Source organism: Moschus berezovskii, chromosome 22, assembly GCF_049115385.1.
Source record: "Moschus berezovskii isolate FMDL1 chromosome 22, NW_MosBer_1.0, whole genome shotgun sequence".
Taxonomy (NCBI): domain Eukaryota; kingdom Metazoa; phylum Chordata; class Mammalia; order Artiodactyla; family Moschidae; genus Moschus; species Moschus berezovskii.
The window spans coordinates 7,093,935-7,118,033 of record NC_142481.1 but is presented as its reverse complement, the minus strand read 5'-3'; the positions used below and the strand labels follow the sequence as shown (position 1 = coordinate 7,118,033).

General features: G+C 56.3%; 2 protein-coding genes across 2 annotated transcripts in view; one reads left to right on the top strand and one right to left on the bottom strand.

Annotated features, from left to right (window-relative positions):
• The first annotated feature begins 95 nt into the window (after positions 1–95).
• Positions 96–11,911, top strand: C22H19orf81 (chromosome 22 C19orf81 homolog). The gene is made up of 5 exons (XM_055411522.2): positions 96–633; positions 8,001–8,073; positions 8,177–8,297; positions 9,396–9,535; positions 11,315–11,911. Exons 1-5 carry the CDS (start codon positions 96–98, stop codon positions 11,508–11,510), a joined length of 1,068 nt encoding a protein of 355 aa, XP_055267497.2. The 3' UTR covers positions 11,511–11,911.
• Positions 11,912–13,749: 1,838 nt separating this feature from the next.
• SHANK1 (SH3 and multiple ankyrin repeat domains 1) overlaps positions 13,750–24,099 on the bottom strand; it is a 45,489-nt gene continuing 35,139 nt past the window's right edge. The window contains exons 20-22 of the mRNA XM_055411366.2: positions 21,655–21,751; positions 16,835–19,964; positions 13,750–14,932 (exon numbers count right to left, since the gene is read on the bottom strand). Of these exons, the coding sequence (XP_055267341.2) occupies positions 14,215–14,932; positions 16,835–19,964; positions 21,655–21,751 (3,945 nt within the window). The 3' untranslated portion in view covers positions 13,750–14,214. The remainder of the gene's footprint in view (positions 14,933–16,834; positions 19,965–21,654; positions 21,752–24,099) is intronic.

The window sequence follows — 24,099 nt, the reverse complement described above, 5'->3', positions numbered from 1 at the left end:
GGGATGGGGAGAGAGGTAGGGAGGCAGAGAGGGGGTGATAGGGTTAGAGAGAGCCAGAAAACAATGAAGACCGAGAGGGCTGGGGGGCTGGGGAGATGTTGGGGAAACTGATGCAGGAGACTGGGGAGATGGAACCAGGGAAGGGGAGAGATGTGGGCAGAAAGAGGGCAGAGAAAACGAGGGAAAGAGTAGAGGAGAGATGGGGCGAGCGACAAGGAGCAGTCAGGGTAAAGAAAGGGGGAAAGAGGGAGGCAGGGAGCGGGGCAGAGACGTGGGCAGCAGATGAGGAAGACAGTGCGAGCGACAGGGGTGGGCAGAGCGGCTCGAGGAGGCCGGGAGACGCCGAGGAAGAGAAAGGGAGCTGGGAGAGAAGGAACTGGGACACACAGGGCGTCCCAGAGACGAAAGGACACCCGATGCCCCTGTGGACTCAGCCGTCCACATTCTTCCCCCGGGGCTTCAAGAACAAGAGGGAGGAGGCAGCGGGGAGAAAGAGCTGGGGCGGGTGGCCCAGTCAGGGCTCTCCTCCCCGTGCTCCTCAGACAACCCCCACCCGCCTTCCCAGGATGCAGCAGGAGGCGGAGCCCCCGTGCTCCTCCGCCATGGGCCGCCCCGGCCTGCACAGGGGCGCAGGTAACCGTGCGTTTGTACGCAAGCGTGGGGGTGGAGGGCCTTCATCCGAGCATTGTGTCACAGCCTGCCTTGCGGCGCGGCCGTCAGTGAGTTACTGGCCTTCCAAAGAGACTGCTGCTGCTAAGTCACTTCAGTCGTGTCCGACTCTGTGTGACCGCATAGACGGAAGCCCACCAGGCTCCCCCGTCCCCGGGATTCTCCAGGCAAGAACACTGGAGAGGGTTGCCATTTCCCTCTCCAATGTGTGAAAGTGAAAAGTGAAAGTGAAGTCGCTCAGTCGTGTCCCACCCTTAGCGACTCCACGGACTGCAGCCTACCAGGCTCCTCCATCCATGGGATTTTCTAGGCAAGAGTACTGGAGTGGCTTGCCATTGCCTTCTCCTCCAAAGAGACAGCTACCCCCAAATTCTGGTGTCCGCTAGGCCGTAGCCTTCAAGACCGCAAACCGCCATTTCCCGTGAGCCTTTGCAATTCCCCGGCCAATGGTCTGGAACCAGAACTACGTTTCCCATGAGTCTCTGGGGCCTTAACAACTCTTCTGGAGGCCATGAGCCCCTAGAGACTCCCTGCCCCTGGTCCCTCACACCCTTTTTGTCTCCACCACCGGACTTAGCATCTTCTCCTGAAGCTACTCCTTCTCCTTGCTTCCCATCTTTGAATGACCCTACCACCGACCCAGTGCAGACCCCCAGGCATTGTTCTGCCGACTCCCGTTCCCTCCCATGGCCATCAGCCCCTAACCCTGTCTTCGTTCTCATTCTCTCTGCCCCGTCCTCACATCCCCAGCTCAGGGCTTGTCCTCTTCCAATGGACTCTTTCTCCACATAACTCCCTGGCCTCCAGTTTCTTCCCTCCCGCCCATCCCCTCCGTAGCTCCAGAGAAAACTGACACCCAGCACTGACCCTTTCTCTCCCTTGCTTGCAGCTCTTCCATGTTCCCCGTCACTCCCAGGATGGGGCAGCAGCCCCTCAATCCAGGTTTTGAGGCCTTGTGTAGCCTGCGCCAGCTGTCAGGCTCACCTTCCAGGGCGGCCTGTTTCTGCTGTACTTTAGCACAGCTCATTCATCATTCATTTTCTCATTGAACATTTCTAAACTAATATCTTGGTGACAATTCATTTGGCTAGCAGGTAATACAGAATTGGACTTAAGGCAGTATAAAGAATTGTTGTTCAGTTGCTAAGTTGTGCCTGACTCTTTGCGACCGCATGAACTATAGCCCGCCAGCCTCCTCTATCCGTGGGATTTCCCATGCAAGGATACTGGAGTGGGTTACCATTTCCTTCTTCAGAGTATCTTCCCAACCCAGGGATCAAGCCCCCGTCTTCTGCTTGGCAGGCAGATTCTTTACCACTGAGCCATGTGGGAAGCCCAGTATAAAGAATAGGAAAGACATTATCTCACTGTAAAAGAAGACTATAGGTGGAGCAGGCTTTGTGTTTGGGTGGATCCGCAGCTCAGTGAATGTTATTGAGAAGCCGATTTCCCTGCTTTTTGGTCTGGGATATATCCCTTTTGCATACCAGCTTGCATACCTCATGGTCACCAAATGGCTGCCAAAGTTCCAGGCATCACTGCCAAAGGTTTTTAATCTTAAGAATTCCAAATAATCTCTCCTCACATCTCATTGGCAGGCACTAAGCACCCACTCACTCTTGTTTCAATGCCTGGCAAAAAGAATTAAATTATTATGATTATTTTAGTCATTGGGTCTATGCATCAGGTGGGAGAAAGTTTTTAAAGAATTTATATCTAATCCTACTTTAGATCCCAATTAACCAAGATCTCTAGGACTGGGGCCCTAGCATCTATAGTTTTTGACTGCTTGCCAGGTAATTATGATGAGCAGTAAGGGTCGAAGGCATTGGTTTACACTGGATGAGATATTTCTGAGGATACTGGGGATTGATGAGCCTCACTTAGTTCCCTCCCCATCTCTCCCATGGGTGGGGAATGGACACTCCTCAAGTGAGGAATAAGGGTGGAAATCATTGAGGGGGGTCTCCTTTCTGGAAGTTGGCTGTAAGCACCTTCTCTGTGCCAGGTGCTAGGCTAGGCACAGTAAATGCTCTAGTGGCAAAACGGACAGTTTCTCTGTCCTCCAGTCTCTGTTAGTGTCCTTGAAAACCTCTTCCATTTGGAGACCCCCCCACCCCACATCATCTCTAACCTAGACTGAGGCACCCCCCTGATAAGTATACTTTATGTATCAATTCAGTTCAGTCACTCAGTTATGTCTGACTCTTTGCTACCCCACGGACTGCAGCATGCCAGGCTTCCCTGTCCATCAGCAACTCCCGGAGCTTTCTCAAATTCATGTCCATTTAGTTGGTGATGACATTCAACCATCTCATCCTCTGTCGTCCTCCCCTTCTCCTCCCACCTTCAGTCTTTCCCAGCATCAGGGCCTTTTCCAAGGAGTTAGTTCTTCACATCAGGTGGCCAAAGTATTGGAGTTTCAGCTTCAGCATCAGTCCTTCCAATGAATATTCAGGGATGGTTTCCTTTAGGATTGACTGGTTTGATCTATTTGCAGTCCAAGGGACTCTCAAGAGTTTTCTCCCTGTTGTGCTAATTTGCTTCAGTCATGTCTGACTCCTTGCCAACCCATGGACAGCAGCACGCCAGTCTTCCCCGTCCTTCACAATAGCCTGGAGTTTGCTCAAATTCATGTTTATTCAGTCGGTAATGCCATCCAACCATCTCATCCTCTATCATCAACTTCTCCTCCTGCCTTCAATGTTTCCCAGCATCAGGGTCTTTTCCAATGAGTCAGTTATTCGCATCAGGTGGCTAAAGTATTGGAGCTTCAGTTTCAGCATCAGTCCTTCCAATGTATAATTCAGGACTAATTTCCTTTAGGATTGATTGGTTTGATCTCCTTGCAGTTCAATGGACTCTCAAGAGTCTTCTCCAACACCAGTAGAACTCCAACAGTTCAAAAGCATCAAAACTTTATGTATAGCTCCAGAAAAAGTTGAGCGGCAATGAGATGACCAGTTGGCCCATTTTGTAGATCAATATTTGTTCATTTAAGTTTTTCTATTTTCTTTGTGGTGTTTTGGAACCAGTAACATTTTTAGCTTGTCAGGTTGCGAATTTTGGCTTAGGCCATCAGAAAGCCTGGTCCCAGGTGGTTTGCCTGTACTAATGAATGAAATGACCCAGCCTGTTCTTATGCAAGGAAGGCAGACATGACACACGTCATCTCACAAATAATTAATAACCTACAATTGCAATAAATATGCCTTCGCTTTGGGCCTGAAGAGAATTCTGGGAATAATCTCTTTTGCTTAAAGACCTTAGTGCCCCACCCACACACCCTGTGATGCCTCTGCATAAAATATCCCTTTCTTTGCAATTTATTTATTTCTTCTTCTTTTTTTAATGAGGAGGGTCTCTGCCATTTCTTTATTTGGCAAACTCCTCTTGTATCCCTTAAGTCTCATGGTAGACATCACCTCCTCCAAGGAGCCTTCCTTGATTGCCCCCAGACTGTCCACCTTGTGACACCTCCACTGTAGCAAGTACTGCACTTTACAGTGACCGCTTTCCACCAGACCAAAAGCTCTTGGAGGGCAGGGTGGAGGCCTCATTAATCTCTTTGCCTCATCCTTCAGGGCACACAGGAGGCCTTGGAGGTGTCTGTTGATGTTTGAAAGTATTATGTTTACTCAATTATTCAATAAGTACTCATTTATAAATGTATACCTTTATTAAGTTATGTATATACGTTGAAACAAATATATTAAAATCATGGTTGTGATTTAGGAATCTTTATTTCTAATGCCACATTTCATGAGAAACAGTTTTATTCACATTTTAAACATATCACTTTGATGTTGCTAGAGCCATTTTCCAAGTCATTTCACACACTTTTCCAGGGCATATAATTTTATTTCTAAGTTATATGTGTTGGAATTTAAAAGATTTTTCTCTACTATGGAAAAATTCATTCACAAACATAGAGAAAATGTTTTATAAATCCACACATTCTAATACCTAACTTCAATAACTATCAATATTTTGCTAATCTTGTTGCACCTAGGCACCCACACACACACACTTTTTGGGGGGACATTCTATAGGACAAATTTGTTTTAAAACAAGTTTTAGAAAACAGACCTACCATGCCGTTAATCACAACCAACAAAAATTCATAAATTTTTCTTGAATATCATCTCATCTAGTATATATTTGAATTTCCCTAATTATTAAAAACTTTCATTGTTTACAGTTGGTTTGTTTTAATTAAGATCCAAACAAAGACAATATATTACATTTGATGATTATATCCCTTCAGTCTTTATCCAATAATTTCTTACAACTGGGTGCTTGGTGCTTTGCTAGATGCCAAGAGCAGAAGACAAGCCCCTGACCTCATGTTGTTCATATTACAATTACAGACTCATAGAAATAAATGTAAAAATGCAGCTGTGATGACAGCCAATACATGGTGTTATGCATTCAAGACAGGAACTCTTCACATGCTCAAGGAGATGTGATGAGCTAAGTGAGGGGGAAGAGAGCGCCACGTGGATTTACAGCATGTGTCAAGGTCCTGTGGCAGGAGGCGGGCATGGAGAGTTCAAGTCACAGAAGGGTGATGTTTCTGGAACGCTGCAAGTGAGGAGGTCGATGGTGTCTGGTCAGGCTTGAGGCATCAGCAGGGTCTGGTCCTGTGTGGTCTTGGTCTTAATTTATCCCAAAGACAATGAGAAGTCCTGGGAGGGTTTTGAGGAAAGTAGAGGTGGTGATGTTGTCGAAGCTACATTTCAAAATGGTATTCTGAGGCTTCCCTAGTGGCTCAGTGGTAAAGAATCCACCTGCCAATGCAGGAGTCATGGGTTCGATCCCCACGGGGGATCCCATGGGAAGATCCCACATGCTCTGGGACAGCTAAGCCTGTGGGCCACAACTGCTGAAGCTGTGTGCTGCAGCTGTTGAAGCCTGCATGCCTAGAGTCCACGCTCCACGAGGAAAGCCACTGCAGTGAGAAGCCTGCGCACCACAACTAGGAAGTAGCCCGCGCTCTCTGCAACTAGAGAAAAACCCATGTAGCAATGGAGAGCCAGCACAGCTCAAAATAAATGACTAATTATAAAAGCAGCCGAGAAACAGTAGCAAAAAATGCTATTCTGATGGAATGAATGAAGGAGAGAGCGATTGAGAAGTCAGGAGGCTGCTGTGTAGACAATGGTGGGATGACGGGCAGCAGACTGGGGAGAACATGTTCTCCCCACAACATGTTGAGAACATGTTCTGGATCCAGATGGCTCGATTTTTATCATGATTCTACCGCTTGGGCTGTGTGACCCTGGGAAAATCACTTAACTTCTCTGTGCTTCTCTGTGGTGGGGAACAAGATTGGCAAAATACTGATATTGATAGAAGCTAGGTATTGGAACATTTGGGTTCATTATACATCCTGATGCAAAGAACTGACTCATTTGAAAAAGACCCTGATGCTGGGAATGATTGAAGGCAGGAGGAGAAGGGGATGAGAGAATGAGAGGCTTAGATGGCGTCACTGACGCTATGGACGTGAGTTTGAGCAAGCTCTGGAAGTTGATGATGGACAGGGAAGCCTGGCATGCTGCAGTCCATGGGATCGTAAAGAGTCAGACACAACTGAGCCACTGAATTGAACTGAACTGAACTGATACATCGTCTCTAGTTTCGTCTTAAACTACACTACCTCAGAAGTTGTTGTGAGGATTCAATGGAAAGAACTTTAAAAGGTGTTTGGCTTTGCAAAAGGGACAGTAAACATGTAGTAATTGTTAAGCGGACAGACTTGAGAAGGAGATTACTACATTGGAAGGATGGAAGGGAGGCCAGGATGGCCAGACAAAAACGCAGAGAGGTCAGCAGAGGGACCATACGTGAAGCAGGGCAGGTGGTTCTCAGAGGGGATCTGTTTAAAATGCAGATTCTCATCCTGTGGGTCTGGAGGGGACCCTGAGAGGCTCCCCCAGGCCACACATTGAGGAATGAGTCCCCATAGCAGGGGAGGACTTTATCCTGAAGGCAAGAGAAAGCCTCTGGAAATTTGTGAGCCTCTGAGAGGAAAAGATCACCCCAGGTGCCCTGTTAAAACAGATGGGAGGTGGGAGGTCCGGGACCAGAGGGGGCGCTTTCTGTGGTACAGGCCGAGCCGTCTTGACACCCTGAAGCTAAAGACTGCCAGGAGTAGAGCTGGGACATAGCTGTGTGCTGGAGACAGCCTGTCCCAGCTCACGAGAGCTGAGTGGTGAAGTGTGCAAGCTGGTTGTTAAAGCCACAAGTGAATGAGTGAAAGTCGCTCAGTGATGTCTGACTCTTCGCGATCCCAGGGACTATACAGTCCATGAAATTCTCTAGGCCAGAATACTGGAGTAGGTACCTTTCCCTTCTCCAGGGGATCTTCCCAACCCAGGGATCGAACCCATGTCTCCCGTATTGCAGGAAGATTCTTTACCAGTTGAGCCACAAGGGAAGCCCTGTTAAAACCATGGGTACCATAACATTGGTCAGGGTGGGAGTACCCACACCATGAAAACTGGTGCCTGCTGAGAGAGAGAAAACACTTACCAGCACAACACACAGTCTACTGAATTGTAGTAAAGGAGATGGTCATTTACTCATCAATGACTGAGTAAAATGTTGCTAGAGAAGACTTGGGGCTTCCCAGGCGGCACTAGTGGTAAAGAACCTGGCTGCCAATGCAGGAGACGTGAGATGTGGGTTTGAACCCTTGGTCGCGAAGATCCCCTGGCAGAGGGCCTGGCAACCCACTCCAGTATTCTTGCTTGGAGAATTCCGTGGGCAGAGGAGCCTGGCGGGCTACAGTCCGTAGGGTTGCAAAGAGGAAGAGGAAATGGATTATGTGGGACAACCAGCAGTTGGCCATAAGACAGACCAATTAGCTGATGAAGGGGTTGTGTAGAAGAGCTCAGATTTGAGAGCTGTTATCAAGCTCCAATCAGGAGGGCAGTTCTGAGGGTGTTGGAGAAACCACAGACCGGATTCAAATGCTGCTGTGGTGAAGGAGCCAGGCTGGGGTAACTAGAACAGGAAGCAGAAAGGGGCAGGTCCCTTCCTTTTCCTCCTGCCTTGCAGTCTCCCTCTTGCGCCCCCTTTAGGCAGAGTCTAAGGGGACCCCAAAAATCAGAAAAGAAATGGGGCTAGTAGCAAGTCTCAGCTCTGGGGTATCCCACAACTGGGTAGGGTAGGGTGGAATTTGGGGCTGAGACACAACAGACGAATAACTGGCAGAGGAGCTATCCTGGGAGTGGTGTGGCCAGTCACTTGCGGATGCCATTTAAGCAGAATAAGGTGTGAGGAGTGCTCAGGGCAACCGATGTACTTGGGTTTTCCATCCCCAGGAGCGCTCCTTGTGGACCGAGAGACCCCAGAGGAGATGCAGGCACGGAGCCTGGGCAGACCTGTCAAATCCTCGTGAGTGGTCCCTGGCCCCGTGATTTCTGACCTCAGCTTCTCTGAGTGAGAGGGCACCGACCCCTGACCTTGGGAGGTCCCTGTCCGCTGGCTGTTTTCCCAGGAAACAGTATCTGCGTCAGGTCATTGCAGAATACGAGGCGCTGGACCGAGAGCTCCCGTGCATCCGGAAGTTCCCCATGCCGCCTGCCGCTCAGCCACTCTGTCTGTGCATGGAGACCTCAGTGAGTGGTCCTCCCCCAGCCCATGACCCAGGTCCCTGCTGGGGCGGTGGGCAGGACTTGAATCCAAGCTCCGCAGCTTAGCAGCTGAGGGCCTGGCACCAGGATAAATGGCTGAAAATAAATTGTGAATATGTCAAAGGGGCCATCGTTGAGAGAGGCAGAGAGAAGGGAGACAGAGGATAGAGGGAATCCTGCTAATCCTTTTACTAGGAAAATCTGTAAAATGGACAGATAGTGCAAAAACTCATTTTAAAAAAGGTCAGGTGTTTGACAGATTGAGTGAAGTGGTTACGCCGTGTATGGCTTCGGTGGCCATTCCTGCTTCAGCGGAGGCAGCTATTATGGTCTCACCCTTTAATTTGAGAATTAAATGAGGCTTGCCAGGCACAAGCCTCGGAATGTTCCCTCAGCTGACCTGTGTCACTTTACCCCGATGCAGGGATCACCGTTCTTGTTGACAAGGCCAATCCACACTCCATTGCTTCTCTTCTTTGTGTCTTTGAACATGAAACGACACCATCCCCACCTCCACCTCTCAACATATACACCCAAGGCTTGCTTTCCTGGAGGTGACCAATTTCTTGATTTCATTGTAGCTTCTCTGCAATTTTATACATGACATATGGTATCACCCTCCACACTGTAATCTGAGACTGAAACGTGGTTAGTGATCAGTGTGTTTTCTGAATGTTAAATAGATTGACAAGATGTCAACCCCTCCCCTATGATCCTTATTTATTGACAAAGGAACACTCCTTAAAATGCAATATGACTAAAAAAGGAAAAATGCACGGCTTAAATCCTTGCGGAAATCTTCAAGGGCTGCCAAAACCTCACCATCCAACACAGGTTGCTGGAAAAGTTTTCAATAGACAGGCAAAGTTGGCCAACTGGTGAATCATTCAGCCGACTGTTCATTGACTTTTGGCAAACCGGCTTGGTGAGGATTGATTTTTTCTGAGAATGACCTAGAATGGTATTAGATGCCTTTCTACCTGAAAGATTCCTATCCTTCTCGCTCTGGCAGGTTCTGCAGGTGGGGTCTAGGGTGGGGACTTTTGCACCTGGACTTAACTCGGGTGTCCCCGACATCCCCAGCCTGAAGAAGACCTTACCCACGTGGAGGTGCTGGAGGCCCTGGAAGCCGAGTTCCCCGGGGCCATGGAGAGTGGGCGCGTGAGCAGCATCCGCTTTGAGAACATGAACGTCATCTGTGGGACTGCTGGGCGCCGGGACCGGTGAGTCCTTCGCGGGGGTGAAGGGCCTGGAGTGGTAGGCCCACCGTGAACACGATGAGGGGGCGGAGCCGGGAGTGAGGGCGGAGAGGCGGGGCGGGGACTTTGGGTGGGCGTGGCCGGGAGCTAACGGAAGGTGCGGGCCAACAGGAAGCGCAGCGAGGGGCGGGGCGGGGCCAGACAGTGAGGGGGCGGGGCCAGGGGTGAGGGCGGGGAGAGGCGGGACGCGGCGGAGACCCTGGGTGGGCGTGGCCAGCGGAGGTGCAGGCTAACAGGAAGCGCAGCGAGGGGCGGGGAGGGGACAGACAGTGAGGGGGCGGGGCCGGGAGTGAGGGCTGAGGCGGGGCGGAGACCCTGGGTGGGCGTGCCAGGAGGAGGTGCAGGCCAACAGGAAGCGCGGCGAGGGGCGGGGCCAGGAGTGAGGACGGGGAGAGGCGGGGCGGGGACTTTTGGGTGGGCGTGGCCGGGAGCTAACGGAAGGTGCGGGCCAACAGGAAGCGCAGCGAGGGGAGGGGGGCGGGGAGGGGACAGACAGTGAGGGGGCGGGGCCGGGAGTGAGGGCTGGGAGGCGGGGCGGGGTGGAGATCTTGGGTGGGCGTGGTCAGGAGGAGGTGCAGGCCAACAGGAAGCGCAGCGAGGGGCGGGGCGGGGACAGTGAGGGGCGGGGCCAGGAGTGAGGACGGGGAGAGGCGGGGCGGGGACTTTTGGGTGGGCGTGGCCGGGAGCTAACGGAAGGTGCGGGCCAACAGGAAGCGCAGCGAGGGGCGGGGCGGGGAGGGGACAGACCGTGAGGGGGCGGGGCCGGGAGTGAGGGCTGGGAGGCGGGGCGGGGCGGAGATCTTGGGTGGGCGTGGTCAGGAGGAGGTGCAGGCCAACAGGAAGCGCATCAAGGGGCGGGGCGGGGCGGGGAAGGGACAGACAGTGAGGGGGCGGGGCCAGAGCGCCCAGAGAAGGTTGTGGTAGATAGAAGGACTCCCTACCCGGCTGAAAGGCGGCGCTAACGGTAAAGAACCCGCCTGCCAATGCAGGAGAAGTAAGAGACACGGGTTCCATCCCTGGGTGGGGACGGTCCCTCGAAGGAGGGCATGGCAACGCACTTCATCCAGTATTCTTGCCTGGAGAATCCCATGGACAGAGGAGCCTGGCGGGCTAAAGGAACCTGATGGGCTACGGTCCATAGGGGAGCAGAGTCGGTCACGACTGCAACGACTTTGTATGCACCCACACGGGAGCCTAGAAGGGGCGAAGCCGAGAGTGGGTGCGGTGGGGGAGCAGGGCCAGGTGAGATCGGAAAAGAAGGCGCGATCTGGAGAGAGAAGCCAGACTTTCAGTGACCCACGTGGTGACGGGGATGCGCAAGACCGAGGTGTGGGGTCGGAACGCGGGACAGCAGCTATAAGCCTGAGCACCTTGCAGGGCGGGGTCAGAGTGATCCCGTGGTCTAGACTGTGGTGGCGGGCGGGACCAGGCCTGAGAACAACACTGAAGGGGCGGGGCGGCCAGTGCAGTGGCGGTTTAGAAATATGGAGCCTCGACAGAACCAGGTTGAGGGAAGACAGAGCCTAGATTGACCCCCGTGAGGGTCGAAGAACAGAATGACCCCGACGAGAGTGCGGGGCTGGAGAGTTTAGGGACGCAGCGACGGGCTGAGGGACGAGTCGATAAACGAACTCAGGGATCAGGCAAGGACTCTCCAGCAAGCCAGAGGTGGGGCTGAGGCCGCCAGAGATTCCCCCTCCGTCTCCGCCCCGCTCCTCTCCCCCTGGCCTTGTCTCCTCGCAGGTGGCTCATCATGGTCACGGACTTCCAGACTCGCTCGCGCCTGCTGCGCTCGGGGCTTCGACTCCGCGGGAACCTGCACCCTCTCGTGCGCCACGACGAACTGCTGCTGAGCGATTACCGCCTGCACCTGCGCCGCTCCCTGGTCCGACGGCGCATGCTCGAGGCTCTGGGGGCGGAGCCGACCGAAGAAGATTGACTTTGGGGGGGCGGGCCCCGGCTGCGCTTGCGCACCGCCCCGCTGGCTCGGGATACCCACCCGGAACCTCAGAGGAAAGGGGGAGTTGCCTCCCCAGGAAGGAGGCGGGGTCGGCTCGAGGGGGTGGATACTGTGAGTTTAATTATAAAGAATGACCTGGTACAAAAGCCATTTCTCTCTGCAAAATCTTGGTGGGGAGTCAGGGGGAGGGTGGTGATGGGGGGTAGGGACGAACCCCCATGATATAATTCCGCCTCCCTAGTCTTCCCCCAGTCCCTGCGAATGGACGCCTGGGTCGCAATCCCTTGAGGGGTGAATTCCGAAGCCCGCGAGAGGGAAGACCCGGGCGCCGTGGGTTTGAACGCGTGCGATCCCTGTCCCAGCGAGAACCAGACGTCCTCATCCGGCCCCCTCCTTTTCCTCCTCCCACCCCCCGCCCTTGGAAGACAATTCTCGGTCTTTATTTCAGGGTTTTTTTTTTTCTGGATTTTTTTTTGTGTGTGTTCTAGGTTTTTTTTTTTTTTGTATTTTCTTTTGTTATTGTACCTCTTTTTGCTTTGTCTCTTCTCTCCGCCCCGCGCTGCCCCCCATCCAGTACCTTCCCCCTCCCCAGCCCAACCTCTCCTATCCCCCTCCCCACCCCCCACACCCTCCCCAACCCCGCGGCACCCATCCAGAATGAACAAGCCCTTGATAGACGAGCGCCGCGCAGGCCCCCTGCGGACGGGGGGCATCCGACAAGGGGGAGGGGGCGGGTAGGGGCCCAGCGCGACCTCCGCCCCCCTCCTCGCCACCCCTCCCCCCTCCCAAGACCCTCCCACAAGGTTCCCCGCAGATCCCTGACGTGGTAAGGGGGGAGGGTTGCAAGCACCCTCCCCCCAAGGACGGAGCGCCCCCCCCTCGGGGGTAGGGGGCAGCAGAGGGGGAATGGGCTTGGGGGAAGGAGGGGGAGCTCCCTTCTTTGGCAGCTGAACATGGCGGGGACCAGGGGCGATGTCCTCCCCTCTTTGCCCACAGTAGGGGAGGGGGCTTTCCAGGGGAAGGGGGTGGCTTAGAATTTCCAAGCCCTAGGAATAGAGGGACAGGGAAGCGTGCAGGAAGGAACAGCCATGCTGGAGGGAGGAGTTTTTGGGAGAGACTGAGTTTAGGAGATGGGCGGGGGGGGGAGGGGAGGCGGTGTCGTCGTGCAAAATGGATGGACCGGAAGTCGGAAGAGGGAGGAGCTGAGAGGGCAAAGACTGGGGCAGGGAGAGGAGGAAGCGAGGAAGTAAAGTGGGCAAGAACTGAGAGTGCACAGGATCTTCTCTTGCCAGAAAAAGAGTGTAGAGCTAAGAGAATAGGCAGAGTGCAAATGATCATAAGGCTGATCTTTGGGGGCAGGAAAAAAAAGTGCCAGGAAAAGAAACAATACAGTTCCAAGAGCATGTGGAATGCGATGAGTGTGCAAAAGGAAAGAGGCTGCAGAGTTCTCCAAGAGAGATGGAAAAAGTTACCCAAGAACAACCAGAAATTCAAGCATGAGCGTGCAAGGCAGGGCTGCGGGGTGCAAGAGCCTAGTTAAGGACGAAAAGACGGCTTCAAGAGAGCAGGGGAAGTGCTGGGGAGGATGCGTGTGCAAGAGCGGGCGTGCAAGAAGCTTCATCAGAGTTGACAGTGGAGATGGACAAGGATCTGGGAAACGACGGGGCGAGGGAGTGGGGAAGCCTGGCAAAGAGGAGAAGATACGGTTCCTGGGAAGTGAGGGTGCAGCAACAGTGGGGGGGGGCAAGGAGGGGGGTGGGAATGTCACTGTGAGACGCAGGGGTGGGCAGAGTGAGAATGTGGGGGTGCAGGATTAAGGGGAGAGGGTGCTTCAGGAAAACGGAGGCGCGAGTTTAGGGGGAGGCGCACGGTCTGAGAGAGGGCGAGGGAAAGGGTGTCCCAAGTGTGTCTGCAGCAAGGGCCCAGAGATTCTTCAGGAGAGAAGGTGGGGGGAGGGCGCCCGTGGTGAGAGTCTGAGGCCAGGGGGGTGTGGAGCGTGGGGAGACAGACGCCGTGGTGTGCCAGGGAAGCCGAACGTGAGCCGGAAGCAAAGGCAGGCGGAGGAAGCCAAGGCGGAGCGCGCAAGACAGCCAGAGGGCGCATTTGTGCAAAATTGTAGCCCAGGGAGGGGAGAGAGGTGGGCAGGCGTGCAAAGGAGCGTGCAAGAGCCTGGGGGGGGGGGCTGCTGTGTGTGCTGGGGAGAGGGGAGGATGGGGGGAGCCAGGAGCTGGGGAGAGGGGGGGAAGGGTGGTCAGAGGGGCGGCAGATGGTGGAATCTGAGGGCGTCCCCTTCCTCTGCGGCCTGGGGGACGACCCCCAACCGGTCAGGCTCAGGGCTGACCCTCTATGGCTCTGTCTGTCCCCCGCTCCCCAGAATCGACCCTTCCCTCCTTCTCCAACCCCCTCTGCGATTTCCTCCAGCGCCCCTCCGCTCCCCCCACCCCTTCACACACACACACAGTCTCGTGTCAGCTGCCCCCTCCTGTGAGGTGCAAATGTCTGGCCGGGATCAGGCCACCTGGTGACCTCCGGCCTTGGGAGACAAGGGTCAGGGCGCAGTTCTAGCAGAGTCCCTGGCCCAGGGAGAGAAGGACGGTTGGGTTGGGGGAGGGGGGCGGTCAGAGGTCAAGAGGCCAGCAGGCTCAATGGTTCTGTGGACGGGCTGGTCCGTCCAGGCCAGCCATCACCTCTCCAGGAAAAACTTGAGAGCCCGGTCGATGTTCATGCGGTGTCCCACCCTGGTCACCCCCAAATCGACGTAGTCCTCCTTGGTCAAGGCGGGCAGGTGGGAGCCATCGATCTCGTGGTCCAGGAACCGGGCCCGGTGTTCGGCCAGGCCCAGCCACTCTAGCCAGTCAGCCACATCGAACTTGGTCCAGAAGCCCAGAGGTTTAGCGCCGAACGGCTTGTCCGGGGGCAGGGAAAGCAGGCGGGTCGGTGAGAGGGAGCGGGAGGCCCCTGACAGAGCCCCGCCGAGGCCACCGGACATCCCGGGGTGCGGCGGCACGAAGACGGGGGCGAAGGGGTCGGCCGAGCCTCCTGCCCCTCCGGTGGGGGAGCCTCGGATGTCAAAGAGGCCCGGGTAGAGGGGTCCAGAAGGCAGGATGGGTAGGGACGAGGGCCGGGGTGCAGGGCTGACCTTGTGCTCCGAGGCGGGCAGCAGTGAGGGGCTGGGGGCCCGGCGGAGCAAAGGTGGGCGCATCTCGAACTCCACGCCCTGGAGGTGGCGGGCGGACGTGGAGGAGGAGGAAGCCGACGGGGAGGTGGCCCCCGGGGCTGCAGCGGCTGAAGGGGACACCGCGGTTCCCGTGGGGAGTGGCGGCAGAGGTGGCTTGGACCAGTTCTGAAACAGGCTGCTCACAGGTTTGGAGAGGAGTGAGGACTGGGAGTCTTCGGAGAGTCTGGAATGTGATAAGGGGGCGGGGGTGGAAGAGAAGGGCGGGGCGGGAGGCAGGGGCGGGGCGAGAAAGAGGCAGAGGTCAAGATACAGGGGGAGAGGAAGAGAGACCGGGGCGGGGGGGCAGAGAGATGGGAAGAGATGGAAGGAGCCAGCGAGGGGATAAGATGGATGTCAGGACAGAAAATGAAGGGAGAGAGAAGCGAGAGGACAGGGAGAGGGCGACAGTCGAGAGAGATGAAAGAAAAAGACATTAAGTGATAATAATAATAATCGCCACCACTTACTGATGCTCACGTGTGCCAGGCATTGTTCTAAGTGCTTTTACAGACCGCATCTCAATGGGATCCCCGTGACAGCCCTGATGCAGGTTACTATTATTATCAGCAGCACAGAGAGGTTAAGTAACTTGCCTAAGGACACACAGCCAGGAAGTGGCAGAGCCCAGTTATATGGCACCAAAGTCTGAGCTCTTAACCACTACCCTATACTGCCTTTCGGGGTATGGCCAAGTCACAGCAGAGTGGAAGACAGGGAGACGGTGAGAGAGGAACAAAAAAAGACGGGGAGCATTCAGGGGAGAGAGATGGAAGGGGACAGGGGACAGAGAGAGAGAGATGAGAGGGCGATGGAAGAGAAGAAACGAGGGGAGGAGAGGGCTCCCCTCATCCCTTTAGCTCCCTCCGCGACAGTCCCTGCCTCAGGGCCTTTGAACGGCTCCCTCAGCTTGGTGCGCTTTTCCCTCGAGGAGCCGTACAGTTCGCTCCCTTTCCTCCTCCAGTCTCTGATCAGCTTGCCTTTTATTTGAGACACCTCTCCCAACCATCCCATTATTTTATTTTTTCCCCTAGGATGATGGCAGTGACTTTGTTTACTCTCTGACCTCCACCTCTGCTTATCAGGCTGTGAGCTCTATAACGGATATGCTTTGCTTGTTTTGTCCATTTGGGGGTCCCTCCCTCTCCCCCTGAAGGGCACCCGGGAACAGAATAGATGGCAAGTCAATCATTGGTGGATGGGTCAACTAAATTAAGCATCCTTTCCTCTGTCATCAATGAGATGCCTTAAGATCTCAAAGACATTAAAACCCACCTTAGAATATCACTGTAAGGATATCAAACCCTCAAGCAGAATTATAGTAAGCTCTGAAGAAGGACAAGAGGGTTAAGAAACCTCCCTCCACTCTCTCTGTGTGTCTGAGTCAGGAATGTGACTATACTTTCCCTAAGATTAGAAGGGCTTGAACTTTGAGCTGATTCCAGCTAGCTAGCTGCTTTGGAAAACTTCCTGCACCTTCCGGGATTCCTCCATCTATACTTGATGGCCTTTTAAGAGACCCCCTCCCTTCCTCCATCTCATGGTACAATTGGCCTCAAAAACCCTCTTAGGTGACTTCTATGCCTTCCTCCTTCTACAGAGAGGTAGATTCCTTTGCTGAAGGTCACCCAGTTAGCAAGTGCGGGGCTGGAAGCAGGACCCCACCCCCAAACCCCAAAACCTAGCTCCAGAGCCAAGCTTGTAAACCGCCATGCCCTAAAGCCTCTTGTCTTGAACCAACACTGGGCTCAAAGGGACTTGAAGATTTCAGGGGCCGCCCGAACTGACAACCCCGGAAAGGGACTTGGGCAAGTTGTGCTCGTCTCCTCTGTCCATCACTCTTTGTGTCCATCATGGAATGTGGGTTGTCATGGTGTTGGGAGATCACAGAAGCCTCTGAGATAAAGGGAAATTTCGAGTGCCTGGGAAAGCACGCTTCTCTAAGGGAAAACTTCTCCAAGCCAGCCTGGTTTCTGTTTTCTTTCTACCGCCTAAAGGGACAGGGTTGATGCGGGAAGTTGACTCCAGTACCCAGGGCATCAGCCCCTCTGGCTTCCACTGCCAACCTCAAGCCCCGCACCCTGCTCACCTCTGCCGCTGCAGGGAGGAAGTCCGCTCGGGGACGTAGCTGGGTCCCCCGTGGTGGCTGTCCCCGCTTCCCCCGCTGCCTCCCCGGGCCCAGGGCAGAGCGCCACCAGCTGCCGGGGAGCCCCCAAACTGCTGAAGCTTGGAGCTGAGTTCACTGATGATGCTGGCTTTTACAGTGGCCAAGGCTGAGGCCTGAGGCTGGGCTAACGGCCCCGGCAGAGGCGGAGGCGGCGGGCCGGGGCCCTCCTCCCAGGGCAGCAGCTTCCGAGGCAGGGAGGAGGCCGACGGCAAGGGCACGGGCGGACCTTCCGGCTCTACAGCCACGGGGCCGCCAGCCACGCCTGCCGTCGAGGATCCCGGACAACCGCTCAGGGCCAGCAGCCCATCGGTTCCCGCCCCCGTCACCGAGACAGTAGGGCTGGTGGGAGTGACAGGGTCTCGGAGTCCGCCACCGGGGCCCGGCCGCAGGCCTCCGCCGGCCCCAAGCGCCCGGCCCCGGAGCTTAGAGGGAGTCATGAGCTGCGGGGGGTATGGGGGGCCAGGAGTGCCGCTGCCCCCGAAGGCCTGGCCATCCAAGTAGGCCACGTAGGTGTCCAGGAGCTCTGGCCCACCGGCCACGCTGGCGCCACCACTGCCTCCAACGCCGCCAGTTCCGCCCCCTGCGCCGCCCCCGCCTTCAGCGGACAGGCTGCTCAGCGTGGAGGCGCTGCTGATGGTCTCCAGGGGGTGGTCGCTGCTGCTCCGACTGTCCACTTCCTCAATACCAGAATCCGTGCCCGGCGGAGGGTCTGGGCCAGGCTGGGGGGCTGGGGGAGCCGGGGCGGCTGGGGCGGGAGGGCCTGGCGGAGGAGGGTCCCCAGGTGCCGCGGGGGCCCCCTGGGTCAGCGTTGCCACCTCGCTGTCATAGGAAGTCAGGCTGGATGCGGTCGAGTCCAGGGTGGGAGGGGCGGCGGCCACGGCCGGGGGCGGCACAGGGGGCAAGGGGGTGGTCGGGGTGGGTGGGTCCGGCAGCGGGTGGGGAGGCCCCGGCGTGAGAGGCGACTCCGGCTTCTCGAAGCTGTTGGAAAACTCGAGGGGCGGGGGCAGCGGCTCCACGAAGAGGAATTCGCCGTCTTCCACGTCCACCGAGGGGGCGGGCGGCGGCAGGACCAGCAGGGGGAGCCCGTTTTCTTCACTGCCCCGCGGGGAGGTCGGCGAGGGCGGCACAGAGCGGCGCGGGCTGGGCGGCGGGACCCCCGGCCCGTCCTCCGAGGGGGGCCCCCTTCCACCCGGCCCCCCGGCCCGGGGCTGGCAGTTCTCCAGGAACCGCACGTGGAGGGGCAGCCGCTCGGGCTCCTCCGGGGGGGCGCCGGATCTCCAGGGCTTGCTCACCCCAGGGTGCGGGGCGGGGGGCTCGGGCCCCAGCTGCAGCAGGAGGGGCCCGACCCCGGGAGCTGTGGGAGGCAGGCGGTGCAGCAAGGAGCGTCGGGCCGCCGGTGGGCTGGCCGGAAGGGACTTCTCCTGGCTGCCCAGCCCTGCCCGGTACCCCAGCTCCCGGCGGGCCGGGTCCGGGGGCGAGGCTCCCCAGAGGCGCAGCACTGGCTCGTGGTGGGCGTGGGGCGAGTGGTGGTGCGGGGTGGGCGGCGGGGCCTCGTAGCGGGGCGATGGGGGCCTTGGAGGGGGCTGGGGGGGCCCACCGCCCTCCGAGGACTCCTTCAGCGCCCGCTCCCGGGCGGCCAGGGCCAGCCCGAGCGGGGAGGCCGGGTCCAGGGCCTTGCCGGTCAGCGGGTGGACCAGGGGTCGCGGCGGCAGGAAGCTGGTGAAGGCGCTGCTGCCCCCGTAGGCTCGGCCGCCGGCCGCGTAGCCCGCGTAGCCGCTGCCGCTGCCGGCGCCCGCCGACTCCAGCCGGAGGTAGGGCTCGGCCGAAAACATGCCTTCGTCGATGGACTTGGAGTGGCGCAGCCGGGGGCCCGGGGGCGCCCCTGGGCCCAGCGAGCCGTCGCCGCCCTCCTCGTCCCCCGCGTCGGTGGAGAGGAAGAGCGTGGACCGCCGGCGGGCTTCGTTCTGCCAGCCCCCTTCCCTCCGAGCCGCCCCCACCAGGGCCGCTCCGAACTGGCTGGTGAAATCCAGGGTGGCCGGGCCGCTGGGCGAGGCGGGGGTGGGCACGGGCGAGGGGGACGGCGGCACGGGCGACACGGCCGGGGCGGGGCTGGGCGCGGAAGAGCCGCCGCCGCCGCCGCCGCCGCCCGCGGCCTCGGGCTGGCTCGGGGGCTCCGCCTCGGTGCTGCTCCCCTGGCTGCTGCGGCCGCTGCTACTGGTGGACGGCGCCTTGATGATGATGGTGGGGATGGGGATGGAGTTCTTTTCCGACGGGGCGGCCGCGGCCTGCGGCGGCGGCGGCGGCGGCTGCGGGGACGCCGGAGACGTGGGCGAGGGGGCGGGCGGGAGGCCGGCGCCCTTCTGGGGCTCGCCTTCGACGACTTTGGTCTGCTTGACCAGCGGGCCCTTGCGCCCGCGGCCGGAACGGGCGGGCACGTACATGGCCGCGCTGGCCGCCCGCGGAGGCAGCTGGAAGTAGCGCAGCGCCGGGGCCTGGGAGGGGCCGCCCGCGCCGCCCCCGCTGCCGTGGTGCGACGGGGACAGGGCCCCCGGGGTCGGGCTGGGCCCGCCGCCCCGCCAGCCTCGCAGGCTGGGCTGCGGCCCCAGAGCCAGGCGGGGCGGGGGGTCGTCGGGGGAGCCGCCGGTCTCCATCTCCGGGGGGTGAGGCGGGTGGGCGTGGTGGTGGTGGGGCTGGGGGGGCGGGGCGTGGTGGTGGTGGTGGTGGGGCGGGTGGTGGTGGGCTGGGGGCAGGGGCCCACTGTGATACAGGCTCTTCTCTCGGCTCCCTATCCGGGTGTCAGGGGGGGCGGGCCCATCGAAGGACGCCGGGGACGAGGCCGGGTGGGTGCCACCTGAGCTGGGGTTGAAGGGCCCACCCCGGGGAGAGGGAGTGAGGCGGCCGGAGGAGGACGGGGCTGGAGGCGTGCTGTAGGGGGGCTCTGGTGGGGACGTGGTGGGCGGCGGGGGGATGTCCTCCGAACCAGGCACAGACAGACTGCGGCTGAACTTCATGGCTGGGGGTGCTAGGTAGGGTCTATCGTCTTCTGCAGCCCCTGGGAAGACACAGAGGATCCAGGAGCAGGGCGGGGGTGGGAGGGGTGGTCTCCCCTAACCCTATGGAGCTACAGTATTACAACAACAACAGCCATGATGATACTGATGGTGACACCCAGTGGGTGTTAAAGAAGAACATTAGTCCAAGCTTCCTTCCATACAGTAATTCAGGTTGTGCACTGCACAACAGCAAACAGCAGAGGGAGCAAGAGAGGTGGGGCGAAATTCAGATGTACGTCCTCCCCGGGCCAGGAGGGGGCGCCTTTTCTAAGGCGTCCAAAGGTATAGTATGGGCTAGGGGTCTCTTTGGAGAAGGAAACGGCAACCCCAGTATTCTTGCCTGGAGAATCGCATGGGCAGAGGAGCCTGGCTAGCTGTAGTCCATGGGGTCGCAAGAGTCGAACAGTACTTAGTGACTAAACCACCACCAGCGGTCTCTTGCGGTGAGCGAAACTGGCTTGAGCCAGGAAGAGATACCTTTTTTATCTGCATAGTTCTAGATTTCTTTTCTTGTACAGGCAGAAAAGAAATTAATTAGAACATCAAATCTGTGATTTCACAGATGGAACTCGGGATGAGGTTAGTATTTTAAAAGAGGGAGCCAATTTACAGGTAAGCAATGTCAGGTGGATGTAAGGGTAGCTGTTATTAGGCAAATGACACACATTGGTGGACTGTGGACACCACGTTGGGGAAAAGCTAGATTCAAACAGCAAGACAACTTGGAGAAAACGGGAGGAGTGAGATCGCTTGCCTACTGACCAGCTGCCAGGGCTCAGTCCTTGACTCTCTCTCCACCTCTGACTTCTCTCTCTCCCTTGACCAGTGTCCCCACTTCATTCACTGCTTCCTGGATGAAGACTCCCATGCTTGTCTTGGACCCCATCTGTGCCCCTGAGCTCTGGGCTCATGTATCCAAATGGTGCATCCTTTTGGATGGCTCATTGGCATCTCAAGCTCAGCAGACCCTAAACTGAGCTCCTGATGTCTCCTATGATCTTCCCAAGTTGCTCTCTCAGCAAATGGCAGCTCAGTCCTCCACACCTGCCTCAGGACCTTTGCACTGACTGTGCCTGCTCCCTGGAATGCCTTATCTCCAGATATCGCCACGGCTCCCTGCCCAGCTCCAAGCTTCAGCTCAAACCTGCCCCCCAGCAAGCCTGACCTCTCTCATTCTACTCTTTTTTTTTCCCCCCACACTCACCACAATTAACATACTATATCATTTTCTTATTTCTCATCCTTAAAATCTGCTGTCTGTCTTCCCCTGCTAGAAGGTGATTTCCACGAGGCAGGGCCCTTTAGTCTGTTTCGTTTCCTGACAAATCCCCAGTAGTCTAGCCTGGCACATGGCAGTGCTCAACAAACGTCTGTAGAGTGAGTGAGTAAATAAATGGAGTCAGGCATGACAGAGTGAACCGGAGTCTGTGGCTGGATGCCCCCACTTGCTAGATGCAGAGCCCCAGGCCCAGAGAAGTGAAGCCACCTGCCCCCAATCACACAGGAACCATGATTCAAACCCAGGTTTGCCCAGCAACAAAGCCTGAGCTCTTTGCCCAACTTCACTGTCACATACAGAAGGAGAAAAGAACATCCCCAGGCTCCCTTGTTTTCCCCATAAACCATCACCCTCCCAGCCTCCCCTTTCCCCTCCGGCATCCCTTACGCCCACCCCTGCACGTGACATACCAATAGATTTTTGCCGGAGCATGAGCCCGGGTCCAGGAGGCAGGTAGGAAGGACGTTCGTAACTTGGCTGGGAGCGGTGGTGGGGATCAAAGCTCGACTTTGGGTTGGCAGTCAGAGGAGGGGAGAGACAAGAGAGCAGGGGAAGATCAGTCAAGGCATGGAAATCCACGGATTCCCCCCACGGCCATCCTCCTTCCCTTCTCCAGCCTCTGCAGGAAGGGAGAGGGGCATGAAGGAAATGGAAGGGAATTCCGGGGAAGAGAAAGATTTCTGAATCCTGATGGCAGCAGTGGGGAGGAAGAAAGGCGGTGGCGGGGGAGGCAGATTATCAACTGAGTCTGCCCTGCTTCCAACCGATCACTAACCTGGGCACTTTTTCTCCACTCATGTTGTCACTGCTCAGGTCCAAGTTATCACCTGCCGGGATGACTGCAGTAGCCTCTTCCTTGGCTCCTGGCTGCCACCCCTGTCCTGACACACCTTTCTAATCTACTTTTCACACAAGAGTCAGAGGCAGGCTTCCCTGGTGGTCCAGTGGTTAAGGATCTATCTTATAATGCAAGGGACACCGGCCTGATCCCTGATCTGGGAAGACACCACATGCTGTGGAGCAACTGAGCCCAAGAACTGAAACTGCTGAGCCTGTGGACCGCAACTACTGAAGCCAGGGCACTCTAGAGTTGGTACTGCGCTACAAGAGAAGCCACCGCCGTGAGAAGCCTGTGTGCCGCGCCTAGAGAAAAGCCCACGCAGCAGCAAAGACCCAGCACAGCCAAAGAAATAAAAATCAATCAATCTTAGAAAAAAGAAAGAAAATGGGAGGGATCTTTCTAAAAGAAACTCAGATCATGCTATTGCCCTGCTTAAAATCCTACTACAACATCTCACATCAGTTCAGAGGGGATCCAAATTCCCGAGTCTGATCTTCAAATCCCCCGGCGGTAGGCACTACCTGTGCTCACGCAGTTATCTTCTTGGCCAGGAGGCTGTGCCTGTCCCCAGCCGCAGTGTCACCTGCCTGCAGCACTTGGCGGCCCCTTGTTCTGAAGACTCACCCTCCCCCAAAGGAGCTGATGTGCCCAAGCAGTTGGGTGTCCCCACTTCTGGGAGCAGCAGCCCGCAGCCCACTGACATCAAGGTCTACTGCTGCTGCTGCTGCTGCTAAGTCGCTTCAGTCGTGTCCGACTCTGTGCGACCCCATAGGCAGGATTAATTCCATCCTGTCATTCACACTCCAGAGCTCTGTGAGAGTTCAGGCTGAATCGGAAATTCAGTGGAGATCAGGCTTGCCGACCTCTGCAGCTCATCCGGTCTCCCCCACGCCCTTACAGGTTCCTCCTTAAGAAATCATTGTCTCGGGCATCCATATCTCAGACTCTGATTCTAGGAAACCCAAACTAAGACACTACATATGATCCAGCCCTTGCCTACATCTCCCGCTCTGGTCCCACCATGCCCACCTTCTCTTGCTCCTCCGATGCTCAAAAGGTCCATCCCTGCTTAGGACGCTTACAAGTCCTAGATCTTCTCTGCAATGGTTTCCTCCTAATCATCACAGATTCTTTTCCATCTTTACCTCTTCTGCTCAAACGTCCCTCCCAGCCACAGCCTACTGCATTTCCCTGTCCTGTCTTCTTCAAGGCACTTCTCTCCATCCGAAATGATCTGGTTTACTTCTTTACTGTCTGTCTCCCCAGCTAGAATGTTGGCTCCCTGAAGGCACCAGACATTATCCCAGGCACTATGGGTACAGGGTCAAGGGCTTATGATGATTCTAGAGGAGAAATATTTTCATTTATTTTCAGATAGGAAGGAGTCGAATACAGTTCAGCCTGGATAACGTGCATCCCAGGTTAGAGTTATTATAATTATTTGCTTACTTGTTTGTTGTCTGTCTTCCTCGGCATGTGGCCTACGCAATATCCATTCTATTCAATAAGAACAGCCTGATCTTCTTTGGCACTTAATTAAGAGACTGTATTTCCCAACCTCCCTTGCAATTAGGTGTGGTCATGGGACTCAGGCAGATCCAAATGCATAAGTGGAAGTGTTGTGTGCTATTTCTGGAAAGTCTCACTAGAGGTAACCCAAGAAGCAACAATCTGCCTTCCTTTGCACTCCTGTCTTTCCACTTTCCTTGTTCCTGCTATCTGGAATGCTGGTCCAATAGCTGGAGCTCCAGCAGCTATTGTGGACTATGAGGGAACTTTGTGTCTGGGATGAGAAGGATCCTAGATCTTCATGACCATAGAGGGTACCACACTTCCCTTGGACTCCTTACTCCTGACTTGTTCAACATGACAGAGATATAAGCATTTATCTTGTTCAAACCACTGTTATTTGGACATTTCTCTTACCGTGGAACCCGATTCCCCCAAAATACCCCCACTCCCTTTGCCAATGTAAATTCTCTAAAGGAAGTAACGTTGTTTGACAGGTTCCCTC

Excerpts from the sequence above, each read along its gene's own strand:
- C22H19orf81 (XM_055411522.2), top strand. The coding sequence starts at position 96 with ATGTTGGGGAAACTGATGCAGGAGACTGGGGAGATGGAACCAGGGAAG. Across the intron at positions 8,298-9,395 it reads GTCTGTGCATGGAGACCTCA|CCTGAAGAAGACCTTACCCA; the intron begins GTGAGTGGTCCT and ends CGACATCCCCAG. Across the intron at positions 9,536-11,314 it reads ACTGCTGGGCGCCGGGACCG|GTGGCTCATCATGGTCACGG; the intron begins GTGAGTCCTTCG and ends GTCTCCTCGCAG.